This window comes from Ctenocephalides felis, unplaced genomic scaffold (assembly GCF_003426905.1).
Source record: "Ctenocephalides felis isolate EL2017-DRISC unplaced genomic scaffold, ASM342690v1 CF-g0.4_SCAFFOLD_01886, whole genome shotgun sequence".
Classification (NCBI taxonomy): Eukaryota; Metazoa; Arthropoda; class Insecta; order Siphonaptera; family Pulicidae; genus Ctenocephalides; species Ctenocephalides felis.
In genome coordinates this window covers 13,823,200-13,848,470 of record NW_020538040.1, presented here as the reverse complement: position 1 = coordinate 13,848,470, position 25,271 = coordinate 13,823,200, and the positions used below count along the sequence as shown (strand labels likewise).

The following is a 25,271-nucleotide window of genomic DNA, read 5'->3' as shown; positions in this document are numbered from 1 at the left end:
CTCGGAATCTTTCATTATTCGGTGAAACTATGACCTGATTTTCTGTGATTTTGGGGAGGTTTTTTCAATGAGAAATTTTCATTGATTTTTAGGCTCTACAACAAATCAGGAAGCAATTTAATTTTATTTTGAACAACCTTTTAGTTCGAAGCTTACCTTTAAATATCATGGGCTTGAAAATGTAGAGACCATAAGGAGTGTACTCTGGAGGCATACATTTTGTGCGATTTTTGAAAGGCTATAAAAAATTGGCAAACAATATTTTCACTATATTTAAGAAGTTATTATTTATTGTTTTGAAAATTTGGGGAAAAAATAGAAATTAAAAATAGTCATAAAGTTTTCTAGTTGACCCTCCAGTGAAGGGTCTCAAAAAAATTGGCACATGACTATCCGCCTGATTTTTAGTTCTCCAAATAATGTAATAGAATAATGTCGCAATCGTATGAATTACAGATGAGGTTAAAAAATTTTTGTCGCAAATAGCGACTGTTTGAATAAAATATTTTTTTTACAACTTTATTTTGAAATCTCGAATTTTTCAAAAAGTTGTAAAATTTGGAATTTAAGGATGAACGTAGTTCTAATTGAAAAAGTCTGTGGAAAAGATTCTGTAGATGTTTCAAGTAAATCGGTCCGTTCAAGTAGAAGTTGGGAAATCGTGGGTATCGCATCGAAATAGACGGTTTAGAGTTATAACTTTTACTGGGTTTATAAACGCTTTGGTGACGTCCATTAATCACGTGAGCGATTTCTAAGGATTTTTGGACCCGCCCTTCGAGATACTTGGTGATATTTAAAATTACCCTCTCTCACTTACCAAACATCACGTGTATTTTTAGTATCTAGAAAAAAAATCGTATATATTTTTTTTAATTTTTAGATTTTTTATTAATTGAGGTAAAAGAATAAATACACGTGATATTTTGCTAGACCCTCGCCTCTCCCACGTGATATTTTGTCGAACCCCCCCTCACGTGATTAATGGACGCACGCCTCTTTGAAGTTTCGCGGAAGAGGATTATCATGGTCAAGCAGCTATATCTCAGAAAATATATATAATTAAAATATAATTTAAATTTCGAAAAATACTCTTGTACACATATTCTTGAATAGTTTAAAAATGCAAAAAAAAACAAAATCGTTTTTTTTTTATACTGAACTGAAATACCCTTAAACATGTGCGTGTCTTCGGTAATTTTGTTGCAAAAGCCATTCAGCGCTCTCTGATGAGACGTTACAAGAAAAAATTAAAATCACTGAATAACAATATATTATATGTATAATAATGTTGAGCAGATCTTTGGCTTCTAATCAATTCTGGATTTGTTTTTTTCGTTCCAACACCTTTATTCTAACACTATACGTAGTTTTATTCAAACACTATATGAACTATGCTTCCACACGCGAAGGGTAGTAGTGGTAGCCAAAAGCGTTTTTTTTTCAGGTCGCTTTCGTGTTAATTAATCTACTGTTGAATAACAGACTCGGACATAATAAAATGAATGTAATATATCCCAGAGGATTATGGATTCAACTAAAGAGTTGTATCTTTTGATATAACTGAATTGGGAGTTAACAGAAATGTTCGGCGTAGCATATTATGGCACTGGAATGATTGTCCTTATAGACTGACAAATATTCTATAGAATTTTTATTTTAAAATAAATACATCTACCTTATAAATTTAATCCTCATATAAAATCTCGGAATTCGCGAGTGCAAAGGGTTAATAGTTTACCCTATGCCCTATAGTGAGTTATAATTAAATTTGGACGAATCAGTTAGTCCAACTTGTAATTTATAAGTCCGGGTTCAAATCAAGCAGTTGCTACGCTATATATAAAACATATAATCAGTATTAGAATACTGGGTAGTTGTTTAATGTAAAAAAATATCAAATTGATAGCACAATTATTAGGTTGCCTTCTAAAAAGCCATGTAGTTAAGTAGAAGCCACCTCACAACAAATTATAGAACTCTCAGCTCTGATTGCTGTTCAAAGGAATCCATTTCGTTTCTTTATTTATTAACTTCCCATAGGGTAAGTTATAGTAATGGGCCGAAAATCGAAAATGAAAATTTTTGCATATCTTCACGTTTTAGAGGTTTCTGAACATTTTGGCATACCTCAGAAAAAATCGATGTGTGTGTATGGAGACAATTTTTCGTCGACGATTTCGGGCGTATGGATCAACCGATGTGAATGCTTCAAAAACATTCGATGTGCTAATTAGATTTTGGAAAAGGCAGGTTCAACCGTTACGAAGTTACGGAGCAAAGAGTGCAGGAAATAGAATCGAGTTTTTGAGAGAACAGAGTATCCGATTTGAATGATCCAAAAAACGATTTTAAATTGATATATTTCGAAAACACTTATAATATCTGTAATTATATGAATTACATTAATTTGTTCAACACATTTTATTTCATCTTCTTCGTCTTCTGAAAATGTACAGTGGTACCTCGTTTTACGAGCTGGTCATAAGTGTTTTTCGAGATACGAGCAAAATTTTTGATACGAGCGTGCGAGTGAGAGACATAACGTAAACTTATGGCGGTGCGAATGAAACAGAATAATCTATTAGCAATTATAACAAGGAATTTCGTATGTGAAGTCGCATTTATCTATCATACAAATATTAAAAGTAAATTATTTTGAAGTTATAAAATTTAATTCATTAATTTTAATGTTATGCATTTGTTTGTGCAATGTGGATCAAATCTGAAAAGTTCGTGGATAAAAATTACCTCGAAAAAAATGTAGCTGGAGTTTTTGACGAGATAAGTCCAGCTCATTTTTGCAATATGAGTTGAAGAAAATAATGCTCATTCGATAGTTTTCTTGAACTCAAAAACGAGTATAATGATAATTTAGTAATTTCTTATTCAGAAATATGCTAAGTTTTTGCAGAGTATGTATTTGATCTTAGCAATAAATATTTTATTTATTTTTATTATTAATAAAAACACTCTGCTGGAACGAATTAATAGCATTTCAATGTATTTATATGGAAAAAATTGCTTCGAGATACGAACAGTTCGACATGCGAGCGTGCTTACGGAACAAGCTCGTAAGGCGGGGCACCTCTGTATTTTGATGGACGCCAGTAATCAGTAGCTATTAACGAAATACCACAGAACGTACAGATGCTTCAACATAGATTCTGATTAGAATCGCTTAACCACCCAGCAAAATTCTGAACTTCGATGAATTTTACCGCTTATCGTATGGTTCTCATATTTTAGTATAATAAAAAATAACGTGTATATCGATATCAGTTCTTAATTCTATTATGTTATATTATATATTATTAAAAAATATTTTGGTTACAGCGCGAAAGAAAACAACGAAAATTGTATTCAGATGACTGGGCGCTCGGAGATGAAGACATCGAAGGGGCGCGAGTTTTCAGCGTCTATGAAAAATTGGAATCTTGTAAGTATAGCTAATTTTTATAAATGATATTGCACTTTCCATTTCTTCAATCTCATTTAATCAATAAACGAAAATATATTTGGTATACGAAAATTAATAAAAAAAAAGAGTGCGCGTAAGGATCACACGCGATTGAAGTAAAACTTACATGAGTAGGCAATTAAGATAAAAATAAAAAAAACATCATATTTGAATTTTAAAAATCATTTATTAAGAATCACATAACATCAATAACACAGTTTAAAACAACAGCGATAGATTAATTGCTATCATATTTCATATATGATATAAAAGGTGATGACTGAAATGAGAGACATAAATTTTGCTTTGTAAACTATGTACATTTCTGGAGAAAACTGCATCAATAGTCGCGCCATATCTTGTGGTTGATTCAAATGGAGAATTATTCATTGTTAAATTAAATTTATTATTTAAAAAATCAATTAATGGTTGAGATTCTTCTGAACGAAAATTGACATTGAAATCTCCAGCAAGAATTAATGGTATCTCGTTGTGATTAGTGTTTAAAAGTTTTGCACCCTCATTAGAAAAATGAAGTAAATGCTGATGAAGAAATTTAATAATATTTGATATGTTTTTATTGGGAGAAATTTAAAGAACGACTATAATTAATGTTTGATTCTGAGTGTTCACACAGCGGACAACTGCAATATCACCTACTTGTGTAATTTCATTAGGAATATCCAGTAATATCGTTGGCGCAAGAAACTGCATAGGAGTCGCATTATGAAGAGTATCTGAACATGAATGATAGACAGCTACACCACCTGCTCTTGAGTTTGATCGTTTGTATTGAGTAACGCAGTAATAGTTCTGAATATCAATTCGTTCTTCATTATTAATCCAAGTTTCCGAAAATAACAAAAACGTACAACGTTGTAGCACTTTATCTTACAGATCAGGCAAATGAGCTCGTAAACTTTGGCAGTTAAAGGAAAACATTAAAATGTCGTTCAAACTTATTATCTCACTCAATTTTTCTTCTTATGTTATTAATTTACAAGTTGAAAGTCTTTGGAATTCAGTTTGTAAGTCCATTAATCCTGCTGGCCGTTTTCTTCCATGATAAAAATTTTTGTCGTTGTTTTAGCAATGATGAACAATCCATTAATGCTGGTAACTCGTGATAATGCAACATATAGAAGCTGCTGATTATGTGTTTTATTGTATTCATATACAATTTCATCAAAAGTACCACCTTGTGATTTGTTTATTGTGAGTGCACAAGCAGACACTAAAGGAAAATGATTTCTTTTGGCAAATATGATTTTATTTCTATTCATTGGAATAGATGAATTTCTCCTGAGAATCGGCACAGCTGTCCTACTGATATTAAGAGTTTGAATATGATGTGCAGCTTTCTTCCTAATTTTGTTACCTATCTTACCAGGAAATTCAAACCATAAACGTAGAAGTTCATCATTATCGCCACGTTCTATGTACACTAATTTTCCTACACAACCATTAGCTAAGCCATTACTTACATCAATATTAGTTGTTATTATGTAAAATTTATTCAGAACTAAAATTATTTCATACGGCAAACCCCCGGTATCAATAACCGATTTTTGTGAAACTGCTGACGAATGTATGGTTGTTGATCTGTCGCATGGCAACCTACATAAATATCCGTGGCAGTAGATATTATTAACTTCCCGTAGGGTAAGTTATTGTAATGGGCCGAAAATCGGAATTGAAATTTTTTACATTTCTCGACGTTTTGAAGGTTTCTGAACATTTTGGGATACTTCAGAAAAAATGGATGTGTGTGTGTGTGTGTGTGTGTATGTATGTATGGATACAAATTTTCGCCCACGTTTTCGGGCGCACGGATCAACCGGTTTGAATGGTTCAAAAAACATTCGATTCCTATTGATAGGGAAAAGAGCTGATTAGTTTTTGGCAAAGGCAGGTCCAGCCGTTTCGGAGATACGGAGCAAAGAGTGCAGAAAATAGAAATCGAATTTTTGAGAGAACGGAGTATCCGATTTGAATTATCTAAAAAACATTCAATTAGTAATGATTGGGAGAAGTGTTTATTAGTTTTTGGCAAAGGCAGGTCTAGCCATTTTGAAGATACGGAGCTAAATATGTAAAAAATGGCAATTTTTGAGAGAACTAAGCGTCCAATTTAAATGATTCAAAGAACATTCTGCTTGTCTTAACAAAATAATTGATTCTGGAAAAAAAAATTTTTGTTCAAAATTTTTTTTTTTTTTAGTTTTTTGTATATCGAAAATATTTCAGATTTTTTAAATCTGACTATAGTTTTAATATACTTTACAAATAATTTCAACTCTGCAATACAGTTTATATAATTCTTATAAATATTAGACAATGTTACAATATTTAGAATAATCTATTTGAAAACATTCAGTATTCCACGAACATTTCGTTACGGTACGGGAAGTTCCAGCAACTTGCCTGAAGGCACGATGCCATAATTGCCTCAAGACAGAATTCCACTTACAGCTAGTATATAATTTTTTTTGGGTTCCGTACCAAGATTTTTAATTACGGTACGGGAATTGCCAGCAATTTGCCTTAAGGCACGATGCCATGCACTCCACTAGTTTTGTCTTCAACGAGATTCAGTATAAATTTATTATATTCATGACACATTTATTCTCTAAGAAAAGTCTTATTCCATGAGGACATAATACAGCAACCTCTTCTTTTGTAAAAAAACGTGATTCATTCGACTTACGCATGACATGACGGGAGTGGATCGCGACTCGCGACTCGCGACATCAGCGCTTACAGCGTCGTAGTGCTCAACTTCACGTTGGCGTTTTCGTTGCATTTGTACGGATTTACACCCGTGTCGCGCCCATGAAATTTTTACACCCATATCGCGCCTAAAGAAGTTTTACTTCAAAAAAAATGATGTAAAACATCTTCCCGAGTACATACATGGATAAAATCTTACAAAGCATAACGTTCAGTTAACAAGGAAATGATTTTAAAGCATTTTTATTTTTCCATATACATTTCGACATATAATTTTATGCCATTATCAGTAGATTTGAACAATTTGGGGAACAATCATAAAATAATAAAACTCGTAACACTAAAGCTATCAGTAATTATTCGGATTATTTAATGACTATAGTAATAGCTTTAGTACTATTAACATTTAACTACTCTAAACGCAACCGAAGCAAAATCGAAATGTTTAATCTTCAATATATGTATATATTAGGCATAGATATTAGAGCCGTTCGATTTGTATGGGTAAAAATTTCGCATAGGCACATACGATTTTCGGATACTAGGGATCAAAATAAGATACTTTGCTGAAGGAACCATACCTCTAAAATGAATTTCTGATGTCCCGTGCATTGATCCAAAAATAAGGGTTGAATTTTGAAAAAAATCGTTTTGGCTCATTTAGAGTGACCCAATCGCGTCCAAATGCAAGACTGACCCCCACTAACTTCGAAAGGCCAATCCACCCATATGCCCATCGTTCACCACTTAAAGGTCTGCCATACAAAAATTGCAAAAATTCATTTTTTTTTTTGTATTATACTCAGCAAAAACTGTTTTTTCGGTTATTAATTCATACATACACAAAAGAACTTTTTCACAAAAACAATATTAAATTCTTTTTATCAATTTGTCCAATGCATTTCGTCTATAGATAAGTATATACGTCGAATTAAAAAGTATACATTTAACCCTCCTATAACGCGGTAAATTCGTACCACGTGTGATATGGAAACCGTGTTACAGCAATGTCGGATTTTACATACAAACCAGGCTAATTTGTAGTGCGTTGTTCTATGGAATCCGGCTATCGCGTTATATGGGAACCAGTAAGAAACTCAGATTTTCAATTATTGTTTTTATTGAATTGAAGAGTTCATATAAAGATATGATAAAAATATAAATTGTTTTTTATTGAATTGAATAGTTTATATAAAGATGTGATGATGAATATAAAAAAATAAATTGTTGTATTCATACCAGGATATGTTAAAAAACGAAACAAAAGCTAAACTATAAAAGATAGGTATTAATGTAGTATATTTATGTAATGTACTTTTTTTATATAAAATGAAATAAAAAAAAACTGAAACAAAAACAAACTAAAACCGATGTAGTGCACAGCTATGATGTAAACTGGCATGTTTATATAAATATATTTTCAAATTTCATCGTAGGGTAAGTTATTGTAATCGTTCAAAAATCGAAATTGAAAATTTTTACATTTCTTCACGTTTTGAAGGTTTCTGAACATTTTGGCATACCTCAGAAAAAATGTATGTGTGTGTGTATGTATGGATACAATTTTTCGTCTGCGTTTTCGGGCGCACAGATCAACCGATTTGATTGGTTCGAAAAACATTCAATTCGTAATGACAGGGAGAAGTGGTGTTTAGTTTTTGACAAAAGCAGGCCCAGCCGCCTTGAAGATACCGAGCTAAATGTGCAAAAAATGACAGTTTTTGAGAGAACTAAGCAACCGATTTGAATGATTCAAAAAACTTTCTCCTTGTTTTGACAAAATAATTGCTTTTGGGAGTGTTTTTTTATTTCAAAAAATTTTTTTTTTCAAAAAAAAATTTTATATTATATATCGAAAATAATTCAGATTTTAATTTTAATTATGGCTAAAGTTCTAAAGCTCACTTATATACTTTAAATAAATAATTTTAACTTTGTAATTCAGTTTATATAATTCTTATAAATATTGGACAGTGTTACAATATTTATATTAATCTATTTCAAAACATTTAATATTCTCCGAACATTTCGTGACGGTACGGGAAGTTCCAGCAATTTTCTTTAAAGCACGATGCCATACACAACTAGTTCTGATGGGCTGATAAACAGAATTCGTGCTATAGGAGTACCGTGTTATTGGAGGGCTGTCGCAATTTTACCTCTGCGTAACATGGGAACCGCGTTTTCAGAATACCACTTTATATTAGTTATTCATTGCTCTTCACTTCAACTGAATGATGTCACGTATCAAATGCTGAAACGTATAAATAAATAAAATTGTCTTCATTTTTTTTATTGGCCATTTAATTAATGCTAATATATTTAATAAATATTGATCGTTTGACTTAAATTTCATTCATTTATAATTTCTATCCTTTTTAAGCTAAATTCGATAAACCAGACATGATCCTGGAGATGCACGGCAGCGATCTGACTGTGGAATATCTTCAGAGACACGGTTTCAACACACCTCTGTTGTTTCGCGAAAAGACAGGTCTAGGACTTCGGGTGCCCACGAAGAATTTCACAATCAACGATGTCAGAATGTGCGTCGGAAGTCGCAGGGTCCTCGAAGTTATGGACGTCAATACGCAGAAGAATATACAGATGACCATGAAAGAGTGGCAGAAGTCAGTAAATATGATAATAATCATAAATGTAATATAAAGTTAGATTATTGTCTACCAATTCTCGGGTAAAATAGGTATAACGAAAATACCTATATTATCAATAATTAATATATTATAATAAAATATATAGTTGTAATTCTATGTTACGGGTCTATATTCGTATGAGTTGGTAGTAACGAACTCTGAAAAAGCAATGTGTCTGCTGTGCGATCAGGCGTTTTACACATAAAACTTAACCTACAAAACGTACAAACGGCGAATAACAATTTGTTCGTAAATGCAACTTTCTGATGTCCATTGGATAACACATACGTGAAGTTAAGTTCTAAGTGTAAAACGCCTGATCGCACAGCAAATACATACAGCTTGTTGTCAGTTTGTTACTCTCGATTCATACGAAGATCGACCCATAAGGGGGCGTCCATTAATCACGTGTGGCTTTTAGGGGGATGGAGGGGGTTTGACAAAAAATCACGTAAGGGAGCGAGGGGTCTAGTAAGATATCACGTTTATTTTTTTTAACCTAGATTTTAAAAAAAAAACAAGTTTTACATTTTTTCGTAAACTCGAAAAATTTGTTCGGAAAATTTTACGTAACTAAAAATACACGTGATGTTTGTCGGGGGAGGGGGGGGTTTAATTCTCAATATCATGACGTATCCCCAAGAGGGAGGAGGGGTCCAAAATCCCTAAAAAATCGATCATGTGATTAATGGACGCCTCCTAAAATAGTATTACTATAACATACCTTTTATCAAAGAATTGGCTACTCAATTTTAAATTTATAACAATATTCTTAATTGTTATTGAAATCGAACATGAAATTTTAAAATCAAATAGATTTTTGCTACCTTACAACTGTGGATGTTTGTTTAGTAGCATGTATGTGTATCTATGTATGATTGGATCATGGATTTTTCAAGGCAATGGATGAATCTATTGGAATTTAAAAAAAAATCATTAAACGACCTGCAGATTTTTTTGGTTTTTGAGAAAGGCAGGTCTACAGTCGTTTTGCCAGAGATGGCAAAAAAGTGGATATCGTACATAAGAATCAAATTAATAATTATGATACATTTTCTTTATAGTATACACCTGCAATTAGTCCAGTCATTGAAGCTTAAATTAGGTAAGATTCTCGGAATTCGGGATACCCAGCTGTAAGTCTGTAAATACTTGTACATTGACACTCTAAAGTTGTCTCAAAACCTACATATGGTAGGGTGTCAATACCATATGTAGGTTTTGAGACAACTTTACGATGTCAATTACAAGTATTTACAGACTTACAGCTGGGTATCTCGAATTCCGAGGGGAGCTTACTATAATGACTGGACTGCATAGTGAATTGAAACTCGCCAATGTGTTCTTTCTATCATAATTTGCAAAGTTTTGCTGTCACATTTAATCAAAATATTTTCAAATATTCAGAAACATCGAAAGATATTGGGAATAGTTTTTGATAATTTGGGATCGATCGGAATTCGATTTTTCACTTGATTCAATTTTCAAAATCAACTCCGTGAATTTTAACGATAACCAAGTATTTCTTCCACAAAAATAACAAGTAGATATAGTATTTTTCGAAAAAAAAAAGGGAAAATGTTGGGTGCTTCCAAAAAAGATATTTATTTTTATGTCCAAACATGGCCCATTTTTGACTCTAAAGGTGGCGTCGGGGTCCAGTAGACACCTAATGTACGAAAAGGGTTAATTTAAGGGGGATTCTGCTTTAGTCTTAAAAAAGCGATTTTTTTGCAAAAATGTCCTCCAAAGCTAGCCAAGAATATATCCCTAAAATTTCAGGAACAAATTTAAATTATTTTTGGAACTACAGAAGAAATAGTGAGCAAGCGCCAAGCATGTATACGAGCGGAATGAAAACTTCAACGCACGATTTTTCGGTTTTTAATGTTTTCTTGCTAATTGGCGGGAAAGATAGGAAAAAAACTGATCGTCCTATCGAAACGAGACAAAATTTATTGTATTCAGGATTAAATTCTATTCTAGTTGAACCTAAAAAAACTTTAAAAATGTTATAATTAATCCACTTTTTAAACAGCCTAAAGTGAAATTTTTAATCAAAAAACATGATTTTTTTTCAAGTTGCGAAAAATTGGTGTATTTAATACTTTTTTCTCGATTTTTTAGGTTCAACTAGAATCTATACTGTTGAAAATATATATTTGTTTTGATTTTTTTTTTGTTTCGGATGGAAATTATGACCTGCATCTTTCCCGCCAAATGACACTCGCATGCTCGTTGCGCATCGGCAAAATCTTTGTACCTGGCACATCGCATCGACATATATTTTAATGAAAAAAATTGAGAATAATGTTAAAATATATAACAATAAAATCCAAAAGTTTCGTTTCGAATGAATATTTATTTCCTTCCCTAAAATTTTTTAAAAAAGCGTTTTTTTGAAGCCTCTAAAGCGGGATTATCCCCCCTTAATTCATTGTAGTGAAACTCATTATTAATTTTATTCATCTATCTTTAATTAAGAAACGATATAGATTTCATTTGTAGAAATGTTGTTTTTTGTATATTCTACAGATATTACGAAGATCCAGACAAGAAAGAACTCTTAAATGTAATTTCCCTGGAATTCTCTCACACCAAATTAGAGAATTACATTCAATCGCCGACCGTTGTTCGGCAAATTGATTGGGTCGATGTGGTTTGGCCTAGAAGATTAAAAGAGAGCCAAACAGAATCTACAAATCTCATAGACGAAATGATGTATCCAAAAGTTCAAAAATATTGTCTGATGTCTGTGAAGAATTGTTACACCGATTTTCATGTCGATTTTGGCGGCACGTCTGTGTGGTACCATATTTTAAAAGGTCAGTAAGATTTATTTAATAGTTAGTGGTTATTTGTTGAAAGTAGTAATTGTTATATATATTTTTAACTATCAGAATAGAATAATACATCCGGATCTCGTTTTGCGTTTTTTTCTAACTTGCGTCGTTGGATCTTCGAAGTTGTCTTATTTTAGAGAATAAAATTTTTCAAAGAACGAAATTTAACCTGCAAACAAATATCCAAATTGATGTGTTCGATTGATAAATCAGTAATGAATTTTTTTTTCAAATCTTCATGCAGAAGAAGTTTTAACCCTTTCCACTCGCTAATTCCGAGATTCATATGAATTTTTCTTGCATCCGAGTGGAAAGGGTTAAAGTGTCTCAGGCGTTAGTTACGAATATCAACTGCTAAAAGGACATTTCTTTTACATTCAGAAGAACATTGCTCCAATTTTTTGTGAAGGAGCGATGATTTACAACAGCCGCAATGGATTTATCAGACGGTCAATAATAATTATAGGTCTATTTTTCATATTATTAATTTATTTTTGATCAGGTTAGTATCTTTTAGACGTTTGCTTTATCAAATATTCTTTTTGAAATGTATTATTTTTGTAACCATGGAACCATGTCTTTGATCTTTTCCTTTTTTTTCTTGGAACGTAACCACGACGCAAAACAAGATATGGCTGTACTTAAGTTTTTATCTTTTATCATATTGCCTTTAATTTAATTCGTCATCTTGATTTTTATTATAGGCAGTAAAGTATTTTGGCTAATACCCCCAACAGAAGACAATCTACAGAAATATGAAAAATGGGTATTATCAGGAAAACAATCCGACGTATTTTTTGGCGACCAAGTAGAAAAATGCGGACGTGTAAAGGTAAATTTGGAACAGTAATTGATTTTTTGGGTGATATGTAAATCAATTAACAGTTTATAATTGCAGTTAACAGAAGGTAACACATTTTTTATACCTACCGGCTGGATTCATGCCGTCTACACGCCATGCGATTCTTTGGTGTTCGGTGGTAATTTTTTGCATTCATATGGAATAGTAAAACAGCTGAAAATAGCACAAGTTGAAGATTCTACAAAGGTTAGTTTCTTTTTATTCATACTCTTATCAAAGTGATTCACTAGAAATGATTGTTTTTTGATGTTCACAAAACTGTGCCTCAAGGCACCTCTGGCTAAAATGCTATTACTACTTATTATTAATAATTTATGATACATTTTAATAAAATTGTATTTAAAAACATGTATATTATTTATTGTACAATAGGTTCCGCAAAAGTTTCGTTACCCATTTTTCACGGAAATGTTGTGGTATGTATTGGCGCGTTATGTGCACATTCTCTTAGGGAAAGATCATCTCTATGATGAAAAAAATGAAAATGATATGGAAGAAGAGGAAGATAGACATGATTCTAGTGCATTTTTAAATGGAAAACCTCATGTCCATTTAACAAAAATGGAATTGCATGGACTTAAGGTTCGATTTTAATAATAATATGAAAAAACAGTTGCAATAATGATTTAAAAATTTTAAGTCTTTTTTCTTGTTGATATTTAACTAATTTTCTTTGTTTCAGGAAATTGTTACATTCCTTCATTTACTACCAAATCATAAGAAATCTCTTCCAGAATTACTACGTAATGCAGTAGCTTTAATAAGGGACGTCAGGAAAGTTGTTGAATTACATTTTTGTGATAATGCCGAATTGGCAATTACTGGTAGACCAGTACTCACACGTAAGTTTGTTAAAAAAAATGTATGAAGATAATTTATTTCGGATTTTTCAGTTTTATTTAGTTTAGATCATTTTTTATAATATTATATTTATATTATACCATATTTTAGCTCTAGATTCTCCTTATGGAAATAATCTACAACATCCATCTGGAGGTAGTTACGTAAGCAATCATTATCTTCATGAGAAAAGACTTCATAACAATTTAACTCCGGTCAGAAGCGTCGGTAGACCGCCAAAAATTACATACGATAGTGAAGGAAATCCTATTCCACATAGAGGGCCAGGAAGGCCGCCAGGTTCTAAAAAGAATCCTAATAATTCATCTTCGTCTTCAATTGGTCATCATAATAATTCTGGTTCTAGTCCAAATATGGATAAGAATGGCGGACCTAGGAGACGTAGAACGAGGTAAATTAACATATCTTATAGTTTATCATGTTATTATAGTTTTAATTTTTTTTTAACTATCTAAAGGAGTAGTTTCTTTTCGCCAGAAATCCGGCTTGCTAATTTTTTCTTGGCGTTTTGTCCTTCTGAATCGTACGCGACCAAAATCGGATAATGTTGCGTTTGTGTTGTGTGCCCGCATTTTTTCGTTCACGTTTCTGGGCGCATGGATCAACGATTTGAATGGTTTCATTCAAACATTCGATTCCTATTGATAGGGAGATGTGCAGATTAGTTTTTGGCAAAGGCAGGTTCAGCCGTTACGGAGATACTAAGCAAAGAGCGCAGAAAATAGAAATCGAGTTTTTTAGAGAACGGATCATCAGATTTGAATAATTTAAAAAGCATTCAATTTGTAATGATGGGGAGAAGCGGTGATTAGTTTTTGGCAAAAGCAGGCCCAGCCGTTTTGGAGATATAGAGCTAAATGTATAAAAATAGCAGTTTTTAAGACAAATAAGCATCCGATTTGAATGATTCAAAAAACTTTCTGCTTGTGTTTACGAAACAATTGCTTTTGGGGAAAAAATTCTTTCATTTAACCACTTGATTTAGCCGATTTTTTTTTAATTATTAGGAAGTTCATTCAGCTAGCCTTAAGGCAAAATGATACTTACACCTACTTAGATTTGTGTTTTGTTCATTATTTGCAGTTATTTGACATAAAAAAATTATAAGCATTACTTTTATGTTTCAGGTGCAAAAAGTGTGAGGCTTGTCAACGTTCCGATTGCGGCGAATGTACTTTCTGTTTGGACATGGTGAAATTTGGTGGTCCAGGTCGCGCTAAGCAGACTTGCAATATGCGCCAATGTTTACAACCGATGTTGCCTGTTACCGCCGCTTGCGCACTTTGCGGCCTGGACGGATGGGGAAGACCTCCGGTCGCAACGTCGCAGCAGGTCAGTCTAGTTTAAATGTATCTTCTTACAGATTTCTTGCACTAAATTGAAACTGACTATAGCGATACCCCGACATGCGATTTTAAATTATTCCGTAATTGAGCTTCTGTACCTCTTATCCAATAAATTTAAGAATTTAGACCAGTGATTTCCAAAGTGGGTCCATTACACCTCCAATTATCATATTTGATGTGTCATTTTAGGTCAGACCCCTACCCCATCGAGATGGTGCTCTAACAGCTTCCGCATTGATGGAATGTTGCATTTGCTATGAAATTGCGCATCCATCTTGTGTACGAAAGACAATGTCACCAAATTCAATGGGATCGGAAAACGCGGAAGGAGTTGTTAATGAAGATTTACCCAACAGTTGGGAGTGTCCACTGTGTTGCCGTTCTGGTAAAAATGCAGATTACAGGGTAATTTATTTTTATTTTAGTACTCTTATAATAAAATGATTTGTCATATTTTAAAACATATTTTATTCCTTAGCCTCGTCATTTCCGTGCGCGACAAAAGTCTTCTGACATTCGAAGAATGTCAATAAGTAGTGATGCATCTTCTGCAATTGAGCACAAACATATGATTGATAATGATGGTTGCAATAGCAATGGCTCTGAAGACGAAGAAGAAGATGTTAAACCTACTCTACCTATCAAGCAAGAACATGATGATACTGAAATACTCAATTTGGATACCAAAAAAAGAAAAAGTGAAGAAGGTGTTACCATTACAAGCGCTAAAGAAGAACAATCAGAGCCCCCTAGAAAATTAGCTGTACGAATGCAGTTTGCACACCACCTCAGTAGTAATTCAACTAAGGTACTAAAGAAACCCATGTACCCCGTTAGGCCTGGACCTTTAACCCAACCTGTGATATCTCATGGAAATCATTATGCTTTGGACACAAATTGCCTTCTGAAGATATTTGAATATTTGCCACAAAGCGAACTGTTGAGGTGTGCATTGGTTTGCAAAACATGGGCAAAAGTTTCCATAGACCCATCACTATGGAAAGTAATGACAATCAAACAGTGTCGTTTAAGTGCTTCATTACTTTCGGGAATAATTAGACGTCAACCGGAGCATCTAATTCTAGATTGGACTACCATAGCTAAAAGACAATTAATATGGTTGTTGGCTAGGTTACCTACTTTGAAAATTTTAAGCTTACAGGGCAATCCTGCATCAGGAGTCATAGGTTTAAGGACTTGTTATTGTCCTCCAATTCACGATCTAGATTTGAGTTTCGTACAAAGTTTTAATGATGCTGCTTTACGTGATATCTTATCTCCACCTCTTGATTCAAGACCAGGTTTGGCTGATAGCAAAACTCGGTTAAGACATTTACGAATTTTAAAATTAGCTGGTACAGACATAAGTGACATTTCTTTAAGGTACATCACTCAAAATCTCCAACAAATAACTAATTTAGATCTTAGTTCTTGTCAGAGAATTACGGACGCGGGGATTGCACAACTTGCTACAACAGAATGTACAATAGTGAATCTTAAAAATTTAAATTTAAGTGGTTGTAAGTTAATCACAGAGTTGACATTAGAACATTTATCTAGATGTCAACAATTATCTTGCCTCGATCTCAGGCACGCCCCACAAGTGTCAACACAAGCAGTAATCAAATTTGCTGCAAAGTCAAAATTAGATTTGCAATGTTTAGATGTGAAACTAGTCGACAAAAGACGCAATAAGCAGACGTAAAGTTTATTCTGATAGGCCATGTTAGTTTTAAGCTAAAAAAGATATATCAACTAAGTTGTTTTAACTAATTGTCGAGTATTCATTATGATAATGCACTATCATAAGATGTATGATTTGATAGATGTATATTTTAATTTTATTTGAAGTATATTATTTTCATATTTTAACCAAAGACGACAAACTGAACAAATTTAATGAAATGCATATATATCACTCCTTTATATATTTCTACACATCAAAAGTAAAAAAATTATGAACTTGAAAAAATAATTGTATATAACTTATAAATATCTTAAATAAACATCATACTTTATATATATATATATATTACCATCTTCCTAATTTTTCTCATATTCTTGTTTTAATTCAGGTACATATGCAGAAAAAAATTATGTGAAGGAAGTAAGATTTTAACCCTTTGCGCCTAGCTGTCTCCTTTTGGGGGCAACGTAAGTCTAGCATAACACGCGGCTGCCTCCTCTGAGGCACTCGGCAGTTTAAGCCTCGAATAGATCAAGGATGGGCAACATGCGGCCCGCCAATATTTTAGTTAAAGAATTTTATTCATTTATTTTAATTTTGTATTTTTAACTTCCCGAAGGAGAAGTTTGTTTTCTTAAAAAAAAATCGATTCGCCAATTTTATGTTTTCTCGGCGTATGAAGCCATTCTGAATCGAATAAGACCGAATTTGGAAAAAGTATGTGCGTGAACAAATTTTTTGCCGTAAATCGACGTTTTCTCAAAAACGACTGAACTGGGCCGAATTCTTATTTTTTTTGGTATGTATCATGGTCTTATAGAAATTACTGAAATATTACGGCCTTACGATAAGTAGTTTTTTTTTTTAAATTCAGCAAAGTTTGAGAAAATAAGTAGTTTTTTTTGAGGTTTGTTAAAATTAAAAATAAACGATTTACTTGGTATAACGACAGAGTACTTGGTCTTAATGAACATACTAAACTATTGAAGTCCTACGGAAACTGGTTCAATTATAAAAAATTTCGATTTGTGAAAATTCGCTTTTAGAAAATTATGTGTAATGAATCCACTCGGAAAACTTTTAATGGCTCATATATATATATATATATATATATATATATATATATATATATATATATATTTTATTAAGTCGATTATTTACACATATCGGGAAGTTCATATAACTTGCCTCAAGGCGAAATACCAATACCAACTAGTCAAATTTTTATTTCCGTTGCTATAATTATGCACTATTTTAGGTTTTTCAATCCTGTATTAAACGTATTTTGTCGCGGATTATGATTGGATATTACCTAGGATTCCTAGGATATTCCTAGTATAACGCCATCTTTTATTGGTAATGCCTACAGTAAAATACATTATAGTTTATAAATTATTAAATTACAGAACAATTCGAGAAACTAAATTTTGTAAACTGTCAAATGTTGAGTAAATGATTTTATAATTTTATATATCATAATAAATTAATAAGCCGTAATTGTCATTTTACTTTTTTTTTTTTTTTTTGAAAATCATCACTTTTGCACAATCACGGTCATTAGTGAGTTTGAGAACCATTCTTAATACAAAAAATATCAACATGGTACCTTAAATTTGACATTTGCGAAAAATGGAGTTGGCTAGGATTACTAAAAGGCAAATCTGTGATTTTAAATTTCTTATTCGCTTATTTTCTACGCAGGATACAAGATTTTCAAGGTATTAATTAATAAAATGTTGTATATTTGATATTAAGTTTTAGGTTAAGTGTTGCGCAACTGTCATAGGATGGATTTGGAAGCAAAATTTACAAGAAATAATGAAGGATTTTGTTAGTACTGGTTTTTGGCTGTTTATTCTTGTATCAGAGAGTCTATTGTGAGATTATACGTTAATAACTGATATGCGTTTTGCATAAATTACCCATTAACCTTATTGTTGGAACAACAATAAACATGCGCCGTATTAAACAGAAGCACATTACAGTTAGTGATGTCTTATATTAGTCATTAAATCATGTTGCCACTTTGTGTTCAATTGCCTCTTTATTATTATTAATTTATCTCAACGTCCAGGTAAGAAAATGTCTCTTATAATAGCTACAAGTCTTGTATTAGAATTGCACAAGCCATTTTTCATATACAGTAATACCCCGTTTAACGCAGTATTGTTTAGCGCTGTTTCGGTTTAGCGCTCTTTTATTTCGACCCAGGTTTTGAAGGAATAAATGAGAAAGATGTCGAAGAAATAATTCAAGAAGCAGCGCAGTCTTTCTAATGGTGAGCTCAAGGAATTAACTGAACAAGAAGAAAACAACAAATGTTGACATCAAGATTCAGCGGAAGAGTAAAAAGTACTTTCGATGGTGTTTGTAAAAAGCACTTTGTCTACCATAAATGAAATAATTGATCAATTCATTCAAAATGATCTGAATTTTGACAGGAGCTCTAAAGTAAGGCGTGGTGTAGAGATGCTTTATCCGTTTATCAAGAGCTTTTAAGAGAAAAGCGCAGAAGAAAAACAACATTAGATGCTTTTGTCACAAAAAGGCAAAACACTGAAAACGCGGAAGACTAACTGAATATGACTGACTTAGAATGTTATTCGTTCGTTTTGTTGTTTATATTTCAATAGTGCCACAGAATCATAAGAGTCATCAACAATACCTTCGAGGCCAAACAATTCTGTTCTGCAGTCTTTATAGATGAGAGCCAGACTTTTGATAAGGTGTGGCACAACGGACTTTTATCGAAAATTAGATCTCTACCTCCAAGTGGTTATTATAATATCCTAGAATCTTATCTTGCCAATAAGAAATTCAAAGTACATGTCAACACTGAAACTTCAACATCTCATCAGATTGAGGCAGGAGTTCCACAAGGCAGTATTTTGGCGCCATTTCTATGATGACATAGCAGTTCTTTCGACACATGCTGATGCCTCTAAAGCTTTGCTAATTTTGCAAAGGCATCTAAATGTTATAGAGTATTGGTCAAAAAAATGGAGAATAAAAATAAATGAGTCTAATTATATAACATTTACACTGGACAAGATAGCATGCCCAGGAGTGAATTTTTATGGCCAAACAATTTCAAGCACTGAATGGGTCAAATCATTAGGTATGCATCTAGATTGAAGGCTGACGTAGAAGGACCATATTTGCACAAAATTAAATACTATAAAAATTCCAACCGCTGAACTATACTGGCTTCGGAGACGCAAGTCAATTCTATTTATTGACAATAAATTTCTAATTTACAAGTAATAAAACCAATGGATTTATGGCATAGAATTGTGGGGCTGTGCGAGCAAATCCAACATAGTGCTAATCAGAATAATTTACATGTGTGTTTGAAAGTGTGTGTATATGTATGTGAGTGAATGATGACATAAGCCAAATAGCTCATAGAATTGTCCTATATTCTGATTGCTATTGAAATATATATATATATATATATATATATATATATATATATATATATTTGCATATGATGCTCATTATTAATTGTAAATCTTTTTCCCTTTAGACTTGCAGAAGTAGGCAAGCTCGAAACACCAAAACTTCAAGGGAAGTATGACACTGGACAATTAATTTTACACCGTGTTTTTGGATATAGAGGCGTTGTATTATTTCCATGGCTTGCCAGGGTCTATGACAGAGATCTGCCAAATCAGCACCCAACTGCCACCGGGCCTGATGATAGCAATAATGTGGGGAAAGAAGTTAAAGGAAAAACACATACGTTTTATCAAGTTCTTATTGATTCTAGGGATTGTCCGTATATAGTAAGTGAAGGAAAAATGTTTTTTATGTTATTAATTAAGTATTACCTGTTTCTATTTGATCTTAAAATCTTGTCATTTGCAAGTATTTAAATTAAATAAAAATTTACAGTGGTGTTATTCCTTAAGTTTTAATTATTTATATTTGTTTCATTCCATTATTTTCTATTTAACTCTTAAATACATTTTTAAATACTGGACAAAATGTTCAAATGGTAATTAATAATTTATATATACAATTACAAACCTAATCTGTATTAAACAATTTATAGCTAAGAATCTTAACACTAATGGACAAAATGATGTTATTTATGCTGACTTCAGTAAAACTTTCGACAAAATTGATCATAACATCTTTCTTACTAAATTATCTAAGATTGGTCCTATTTCTTTACTTATTTATTTTTTTTTAAGAGTAATCATAATCGTGAACAATTTGTCTATCTTAACGGATTCTTGAGCAATATTGAAAATGTCAGTTCAGGAGTGCTCAAGGATCCATTCTTGGTCCACTACTATTTATTATTTTTATTAATGACATATCTGAAATTATTAGGTGTCCACATTTATTGTTTGCAGATTCAAATTATATCTCAAAATAAATTCTATTCATGACTACTTGTTATTGCAATCTCAACTTGACTCTTTCCACTGTTGGTGTGTCTATAACAAACTACATTTAAATATCTTAAAGTGCATGATTCTTACTTTTTCACATAAGTGCGTTCCATTACATATTGAATATGAAATCATAGCTGATATTTGTAATAGAGCACATAAATCTTTAGGAATGATACTGAGAAGTTGTAAAGAATTCAATTCAAATAATGCACTGCTTTGCATGTACTATGCAAATGTACATTCCAAGTTAGAATATGGATCAATCATTTGGTATCCTCATCAGATCAACAGCTCCGATGCTATAGAGAAAGTCCAGCGAAAATTTCTAAAATATCTTTATTATAAAATATACAAAATTTACCGTAAATGTGGCTTTGACTACAACACTTTGTTAAAAGAGTTTGGTTTACCTTCTCTTGCCACACGTCGATTTATCTCTACTATTATGTTCTTATTTAAACTTTGCAATAATGCCATATACTGTCCTCTTATTCTTAACCAACTCTCCTTTAATGTTCCTAGGATATCTTCGCATTTGCAAGTATTTTTTAATTATCCTACTCCCAAATCTCATTCTCTCTTAAATTTGCCTATTCTACTTATGTCCTCTAAATTTAACTTAATTAATAATGAAACAGATATTCATAACACTTCATCTAATAAAATAATATCCATCTGCTCATGTCAACCTTTTTATTTCTTTTCAAAAATCTTTTATTATGTAATTTTGTATTAAGTGCATAATTAATTTTACTATATATTGTAATTTATCCATATTGTATAATATTTGTATATATATTAATTGTTATCCCTTATGTAAAATAATTGTATTTTTAAGTCCTCTTGGAAAAAATCTGTGGGCTATATATTTAAAAAATTAATATATATATATATATATATATATATATATATATATATATATATAATAGACTATATATATATTAATATAAATGATGATTACTTAATATATTCTATATTGTAAGTTATCTTTTTCATTAATTTTTATTAGAGAGCCCAAACAGAAGCTGTTACATTTTTGGGAAATCAAGAATCTAGTCGCAGTCTGTATGCAATACCAGGGCTCGATTATGTAGCTCATGAAGATATAATACCCTACACATCAGCAGAAAGAACTCCATTACAGCATGAATTGTTTGATAAATTTTTGGCACATCATCCAGAGAAAGGCTAGATATAATTAATTATATTTCTTTTTTTTATAATGAATATTCAGTTTATAATTTTTTATGTTGTGGGATTTCAGATCCCCCTTTTGAAGCTCAAGATACTTTGCGAGCATGGCAAAAAAAGAATCATCCTTGGCTTGAACTATCAGATGTGCATAAGGAAACAACTGAAAATGTTCGAGTTACTGTAATACCTTTTTATATGGGCTGCAGAGAAGCACCTGCAGCTTCTGTATATTGGGTAATGTATAAAATTTAAATTCAACTAAATATCTTACAATGTAAAATATCATAAGTTATACACTTTGGTGAAAAGTTCGAATATTGTACTATATTTACTATATTCCTTATGTTACAATATTAACTTAATTTGAACTCTTTTTTTTTCTGAATAATGTTCATTCAATAGTCAATAATTAAAATGTATATTATTTATATGCATTCTAATTAACTTCCCATAGGGTAAGTTATAGTAATCGCAAAAAATTTAAAATGTAAGTTTTTATATATCTTTACGTTTCAAAGGTTTTTGAACATTTTGGCATTCCTTAAAAAAAATGGATGTATGTGTGCGGATACAAATTTTCGTCGACGATTTTGGGAACACGGATCAACTGATTTGAATAATTCAAACAGCGTTTGATTCGTATTGATAAGGAGACGTGCTGATTAGTTTTTGGAGAAGTCAAGTTTGGCCGTTCTGATGATACGGGGCAAAAAGTGCCAAAAACGACAACTCAGTTTTTAAGAGAACGGAGCGTTCGATTTTAATAATTTAAAAAAACATTTTACTTATATTGACAAAATGAAGAACTGATTAAATTTTTGGGAAAGCAGGTCCAGCGGTTATGGACTCTCAATAAAAATAGTAATTAATAATGTGTACACATTTTGTGTAATTTGTTTTTGGGTTCCGTACCAAGATTTTCAATTACGATACGGGAAGTTCCAGCAATTTGTCTTAAGGCACAATGCCATGCACCCCACTAGTTATTAATACATTATTATATCTTTAATATTCTGGACATATTATTTTTCATTTAGAAATGTTTGAACTGTTGTTTACATAATTAACTATTGAATTCATTATATAATTATAATTAATTTTGTACAATTAGAACTAATTTTCTAAAAATAATTATCATTTAATAATTAATATGGAATATGTTCTTAATAATTACATTATTTATTTCAGTGGAGGTATTGCATAAGGCTGGAAAACTTAGGAGAATTGAGTGTCCAATTACGAGAAAGACATTGGCGTATATTTTCTCTGTCTGGTACTTTAGAAACTGTTAGAGGCCGCGGTGTAGTTGGGCAAGAACCAATTCTTAGTCCAAGATTACCAGCTTTTCAATATAGCAGTCATGTTAGTCTACAAGCTCCAAGTGGTCATATGTGGTAAGTAATTTTCTGTTTTAGTTATCTTGTTTCTGAATAGGCCTGAATTATTTTAATATTTATTGATACTAAGTTTTCAAAATGAAACTGCTAATCTGTTTTTATTTATGTAGGGGCACTTTTAGATTAGAAAGAGAAGATGGTCATACATTCGATTGCAGAATTCCTCCATTTTCCCTTGAAAGCAAACCTGATGAAGGTCCCCCAACACCTCCTGATCATACCCCAGAACCACCAGAAGTATCTAACAATACAGCCACAAGTGCGGGAGCTGCTGTCTGATTTAGTATTGGTTTTCCTATCGTTTATGTATAATCTAAATTTATTTTGATGACTCGTTAATTTTAGTGTAATTGTGACAAAAAGTAAATGTAATGATTGTCCAGTGTTTTGAATGTGGTGAGAAGAAGCCATCTTGTCAGAGAATCAGCTTTGTATAAATCGAATGTAAAATTAATATCTGCTGTTATAATAGACAATATAAACCTATTTTAATACCTTCTCGTTTCTGAAATAACATTATTATGCTCTCTATATTGCAGCATCACATTAAATGTGAAATTAATGATAAATTAAATTTTTATAGAAAATATTACCGGCATCAATTAAACAACAATCTAGCACCTCGGCATTGCTTTCTGATTTTATATTATTCTAAAAACTAGTGGTGTATGGCATCTTGCCTTGAGGCAAATTGCTGAAACTTCCTGTACTGAAAATTAATTTTTTTTTAAATTAGTTTTTTGAGAAATTTTAAATTGTTGAAAAAATTTACTTTTTTGGAAAAATTAGCTTTTTAAACAAATGTTTATTTTTATTTTGAAATATTTTGGAAATTTTGAACTTCTTTTCAAAGCAATCACACTGCTTTAACTACATAGAGATGAAATATAGAAGCGCGTAAGCGCCGCGTCGTCGTCTAACGGACAAACGATGTTATGGAACCTTTAGAAATGTAAACAAAATTGATACGTATTATTAAAATCTTTGTAAAATATCTGATAATTTGATGATCATTTTTGACCGCTAAGTTTTATTTTTTTTTACTTTTTTCACTAGATCTCCAAAACCGCTATACCTACCTTCCCAAAAATTCAATCAGTTCTTAATTTTCTCAATACAAGTAAAATGTTTTTTGAATTATTCAAATCGGCCGCTCCGTTCTCTTAAATGTGAGTTACCGTTTTCGGCACTTTTTGCCTCGTATCTCCGAAACGGCTAGACCTGCCTTTACCAAAAACTAATCAGCACGTCTCCTTATCAAGACGAATCGAATGTTTTTTGAATTATCCAAATCGGTTGATCGGTGTTCCCAAAATCGTCGACGAAAATTTGTATCCGCACACACACACACGCATGTGCATCCATTTCTTCTAAGGTATGCCAAAAGTTCAGAAACCTTTGAAACGTAAAGATATATAAAATATTTCATTTTCGATTTTTTTGCGATTACTATACCTTACCCTACGGGAAGTTATAAAGCTACCTTTTTGACTCATAGGCCGCAATTACTTTTTAAAATTTTATGTCGTGATTGATATATACTAATAAACATTATAATATAAAAATACTAATTTTAAAGAAGTAAATATTTCATTAATTAATGCAACAAGAGAAGAATGCTTTATAATGAATTTATTGAAGGAAGAAAGTTGATGGAATAAATAAAATTCTACTTCTAATATTTAAAGGGCCGCGTCTTGCTCATCCTTGACCTATTTTATTTGACGCTTCAATACTAACTGAGTCATTTGTATGTATAAACAAACTGCTAGACTTATGTTGTACCTTATGGGGGCAGCCGAGCGGAAAAGGTTAATAATAAACAAACATTCAA

General features: G+C 31.9%; 1 protein-coding gene across 1 annotated transcript in view; it reads left to right on the top strand.

The window, feature by feature from the left end:
• The window catches only part of LOC113376833 (jmjC domain-containing histone demethylation protein 1-like), a 37,028-nt gene extending 13,124 nt beyond the window's left edge, over window positions 1-23,904 (top strand). Inside the window, exons 2-17 of the mRNA XM_026616903.1 lie at window positions 3,337-3,439; window positions 8,574-8,820; window positions 11,380-11,669; window positions 12,392-12,519; window positions 12,586-12,735; window positions 12,922-13,131; window positions 13,232-13,391; window positions 13,501-13,801; window positions 14,538-14,742; window positions 14,946-15,161; window positions 15,235-16,111; window positions 19,978-20,228; window positions 21,856-22,033; window positions 22,111-22,274; window positions 23,229-23,434; window positions 23,548-23,904. Of these exons, the coding sequence (XP_026472688.1) occupies window positions 3,337-3,439; window positions 8,574-8,820; window positions 11,380-11,669; window positions 12,392-12,519; window positions 12,586-12,735; window positions 12,922-13,131; window positions 13,232-13,391; window positions 13,501-13,801; window positions 14,538-14,742; window positions 14,946-15,161; window positions 15,235-16,111; window positions 19,978-20,228; window positions 21,856-22,033; window positions 22,111-22,274; window positions 23,229-23,434; window positions 23,548-23,716 (3,855 nt within the window). The 3' untranslated portion in view covers window positions 23,717-23,904. The remainder of the gene's footprint in view (window positions 1-3,336; window positions 3,440-8,573; window positions 8,821-11,379; window positions 11,670-12,391; window positions 12,520-12,585; window positions 12,736-12,921; window positions 13,132-13,231; window positions 13,392-13,500; window positions 13,802-14,537; window positions 14,743-14,945; window positions 15,162-15,234; window positions 16,112-19,977; window positions 20,229-21,855; window positions 22,034-22,110; window positions 22,275-23,228; window positions 23,435-23,547) is intronic.
• The last annotated feature ends 1,367 nt before the right edge of the window (window positions 23,905-25,271 follow it).